Source organism: Trichechus manatus, unplaced genomic scaffold, assembly GCF_000243295.1.
Source record: "Trichechus manatus latirostris isolate Lorelei unplaced genomic scaffold, TriManLat1.0 scaffold00104, whole genome shotgun sequence".
NCBI lineage: Eukaryota > Metazoa > Chordata > Mammalia > Sirenia > Trichechidae > Trichechus > Trichechus manatus.
This window is the reverse complement of record NW_004444040.1, coordinates 939192-943683: the sequence shown is the minus strand read 5'-3', so window position 1 is coordinate 943683 and position 4492 is coordinate 939192. Positions and strand designations below refer to the sequence as shown.

The 4492-nt window shown below is 44.9% G+C and overlaps 1 protein-coding gene across 2 annotated transcripts in view; it reads left to right on the top strand.

The window, feature by feature from the left end:
* The window catches only part of SNRPB (small nuclear ribonucleoprotein polypeptides B and B1), an 11528-nt gene continuing 7036 nt past the window's right edge, over positions 1 to 4492 (top strand). For both annotated transcript variants that reach the window (XM_004383002.2, XM_004383003.3), the window contains exons 1-2: positions 1 to 151; positions 2763 to 2914. In XM_004383002.2, coding sequence (XP_004383059.1) covers positions 149 to 151; positions 2763 to 2914 — 155 coding nt within the window. In that variant the 5' untranslated portion in view covers positions 1 to 148. The remainder of the gene's footprint in view (positions 152 to 2762; positions 2915 to 4492) is intronic.

The following is a 4492-nucleotide window of genomic DNA, read 5'->3' as shown; positions in this document are numbered from 1 at the left end:
GCGCAGGACCGGAAGTAGGTTTCTACCCGACCGCTTTTTACTGAAGGCTACACTTCCGGTAGCGGCGGCGGGAATCGGGGTCTTGAGTGGCGTCTAGGCCTCTGCAGAGGCGAATCCGGCGGGAATCGGAGCCATCAGAACCGCCACCATGGTAAGTGGGCGCCGGCCGACAGCTTGGGAGCTTCCAAGTTTGTTGTCGAGTCGGGACGGCGGCCGATCGGGGAGGAAGCCGTTGGTTGGAGCCACTCTGGGCGATGAAGGCCGCAGCCGCTCGTCCTGGACAGAAGAGATCCGGACTCGCGCCGCTCGGCGGGGTGGAGGAAGGGAAGGCAGGAGTCGAGGGATGGAAGCTCGGTTCATTTAGTAGGGGTGGGCGTAGAACGCGTCTTCCGACACTGTTGTAGCCACAGTGGCTGGGACCTGGTAGGCACTAAGTAAACTTTTGCAAAATAGCTGTATGTCCAGGGTTTCGGAGCGGGCAGCCAGGCACTAGAACCGTTGGAATGCCTGGGTGGACGCGGGAAAAGGCTCAGACTTGTGAAAAACAATGAGGGGCTGAAATGGATTTGGAGAAAAATGGTGGGGTGAGGGGAGTGGGGAGGCTTGTGGCATGAAAGTATTCTTCCTGGGTTTAATGAACAGGGAGGAGGAGGAAACGGGAGAGCGAATGAGAATGCTTGGAGGGAGAATTCAACTCATTTGTTCTGCATGTATGTATTGAGTAGGTCTGACTGCCCAGACGTTGGAACTACAGAATGAAGTATGTTTACTCCTCTGAGTTCACATTAGTTGGGGACACAGATAATCACAGTGCAGCGTGATAATTTAGAGTTAGATAAAAGTAACAACGGGGGCGGGGCAAGAATGCTTTCTAGGATGAAGGATTTTCCTGAGCCGAGTCCTAAGGGATTGTCTGGAGGTTTGCCAGCAAGGACGGGAGGGGATATTATAGACATGAAGTATAGCATGAAAGTTTCTGGAGGGGAAAAGAGAGAAGGAGGAGTAGAAAATGAGGCTGGAGGTATTGGGCCGAGCCTGGATACTAAAGACCTTGTGTGCTACTTCATCTTGTTTGTGATGGGGCATACCATTGAAGGATTTTAACCAGCAGAATGATGTGAACTTGTTTGTGTTTAGAAAAGTCACTCAAGTTGTTACATATTGGGTGAGACTGGAAGTAGGGAGACCTTTGCGGATATTGTTTAGAGCATTGATTAAAAGAATAGGCATGGTATTCAGGCAGCCTGGGTTCCAACACAGCTTCCCAGGTGTGAGACAGGGCAAGGGCAAGTTACTTAATCTCTCCAAGCCTGGGTGGCCATATCTGTAAAGTAGAATTAATAATGGAACCAATTTAAAAGATTAAATGAGACAGAGGATGTACAGTGCTTAATATATCATTTGACACACAGTGAGCACCTAATATTAGTTATTACAAGGCAGGCAGATCAATGAATGTTGTCATGAGGGGTCACTTCCTTGTGCTTAGAAGCTGGTTGAAATAGTCATGTAAGGGAGACTATGAACCACATAACCAGGAGTCTTCAGGGTGGCAGGAGATACTGTGGTGGAGTCAGGGTTCTGATCCACGCATTTGTAAGTTCAGAAACTTGTCTTTATCTGACCTTAAACCCATTGCCATCGAGTCGATCCTGACTCATAGTGACCCTATAGGACAGAGTAGAGCTGCCCCATAGGGTTTCCAAGGGGCATCTGGTAGATTCGAACTGCCGACCTTTTGGTTAGCAGCCTGAGCTCTTAACCACTGCGCTACCAGGGCTTGTATTATCTGAGTTCAGTGTCTGGTCTATAGAAGGCACTGAATAATTGGGTAAGTTAGGATTGACCCACACAAATCAGACTGATGGGACGCTGATATATAGATCAAATGCCAGGTCATTTGTTTCTAGAGAGAAGTATAATTCCCAAGAGCCGCTGATGGTTCATATTGGGGTGTTAGTGTAGTCTTTGCCTTTATTTTAGCAAAGTTACATTCGATGGCAACTAACAACATTGGAAGCTAAATTATAAAGCACAAGTTTGTTGGGTTAATTTAGAAATAGTGTAACAAGCTATATATTCTTATTTATTCCTTCTCTCTCTTTTTTATTGTGGTAAAAATATATATAACAAAACAAAGCTATGTATTTTTACAGGCCATTACGTGCTCAAATTGGCTAGCACCCTGGCCATTAGAAAGTTTTCCTCACCCAAAGGTGGTCTTAGAGGCACATTAGCAAATTCTTGATTTGGGGATCCCATGTTCCTCACGTCCCATCAAATCAGCTCTTTTCTGATAACAAACTTCTTGTTGATTAGATTTCAGCCTTCTTAGTGCCATCCCAGCTCTTCCTTTGCTCAGTCTTTTTAATGAGGTTTGTATATTCCACAGCACTGAGTCACATATCTATAATCTACACTATGGCAGATGGCTCATCTCCAGTATGGGTGGATTTGATTGGTTTGGGGACACCCTCCACTCTCACCCCTGAAAACTATGGCACAACATAGGCAGAGGCAACTATAATATGTGAAAAACTGATTTTAAGAGAGAGGAGAATGGCAGATCGGTGGGCAGGGATCAGGGCTGAAAACAGAGGGTGACATGGTAGAATTCCAGGGAAGGGATGGCAGGAAGAGCTGAGAGTCTATTGAGAAGGATAGGTGCGTGGATAAAAAGGCTATGGCTGAAGTTTAGGAAGGACTGGGGTGTGTGGGTTCAGAAGAACTTGAGTCTCATCTCTGCTGATTTCTCTTCGCAGACTGTGGGCAAGAGCAGCAAGATGCTGCAGCACATTGACTACAGGATGAGGTGCATCCTGCAAGATGGCCGTATCTTCATCGGCACCTTCAAGGCTTTCGACAAACATATGAACTTGATCCTCTGTGACTGTGATGAGTTCAGGAAGATCAAGTGAGGAGGGGACGGTGGGGTGGGGGGGGGGAGGCAGCAGGACTTGGGAGGAAGAAGATTGGGGGGGTGGGCCAAGTGACAGGCATTTGTGTAGCTAGCTGGTTCCTCTCTGTTTGCTCTCCTTTTTTAGAGGGCAGGCTTAAGCGGGGACGTTAGACACTAAAAAATCTCCTCCCTTAGCCCAGTAAGCCTTGTTTCTAGTTCTGGTAAAGTACAGGTTGTCAGGAGGGCTGCTAGGCTTTTTGTTTCTCTACCTTGAGTGCCCCTGGGTACTGGGGTAAAGGGCTGTCATGTTCTCCCCACAGGTAAAGTGGGGAGAGCTTGATTTTCTGGCCTCATTGCCTATTTGTAAAGCTGTAGCCTAACGGGCTTTCCCAATGCAGCCTGGTCTGAAACTGCTTTAAGAAGCCTCTGACCCTCTTCAGGGTAAGTGCTCAGCTCCCCACATGGGTTTGGGGCCAGTGATTTTTGTTGGCATTTATAAAAACATTGGGAAATATTTTCTACTTTCCTACAATTTCATAAGTTACTGGATGACACCCTTGCCTAAAGACTAGCAGATCTTAAACTTCAGGCCCATTCCAAGATTGCTCTAGCTAAACCTAGTAACAGATCTAACCACCTGGTGACGGGACATTAGAGCTTCAAAGGTGCCAATAAGCAAACTAGCTCACACGAGCAGCTTATTTGGGCATATCAAAACAAAACAAGAGGCTAGGACACAGTAAGCAAACATAAATAAATATAATAACTTATTGATGGCTTGGAGACAACAGTCAATATCAGATTACATAAAGAGGCAATCTATGATGGCTTCAGCAACCTCCCAAAATAAAGAATCTACAAATTTTCCAGAGGAGGAAAATTTCTTGGAATTACTGGAGGCAGGAAATACAAAAGATCAATATACAGAACTCTTCAAGAAATTAGGAAGGAAATTAAGCAAAACACAGAACACAGAATAGAGGAAATTAAAAAGATTAGAGAAGAACACAATGACAGATTTAACATGCTGCAAGAATCCATAGAGAGACAGCAATCAGACATCCAAAATATTAACAATAAAATTTTAGAATCAGGCAACGTAATAGGAAGTTATAGGAGCAGAACTGAGGCAATGGAAGTCAGAATTAGTGAGATTGAAGATAAAGCACTTGACACCAACTTATTTGAGGAAAAATCAGATAAAAGGATTAAAAAAAAAAAAGTGAAGAAACCATAAGAATTATGTGGGACTCTATCAAGAGGAATAACCTACGAGTGATTGGAGTACCAGAACGGGGCAGGGGGGTGGGTATAACAGAAAATACAGAGAGAATTACTGAAGATTATTTTGCAGAAAACTTCCCTGATATCGTGAAAGATGACAAGATATCTATCCAAGATGCTCATTGAACCCCACATAAGGTAGATCCTGAGAGAAAGTCACCAAGACATAAACTAGCCAAAACCAAAAATAGAGAATTTCAGGAGCAGCTAGGGATAAACGAGAAGTCATGTACAAAGGAGAGTCAGTAAGGATAAGCTCGGACTACTCAGCAGAAACCATGCAGACAAGAAGGCAATGGGATGACATAT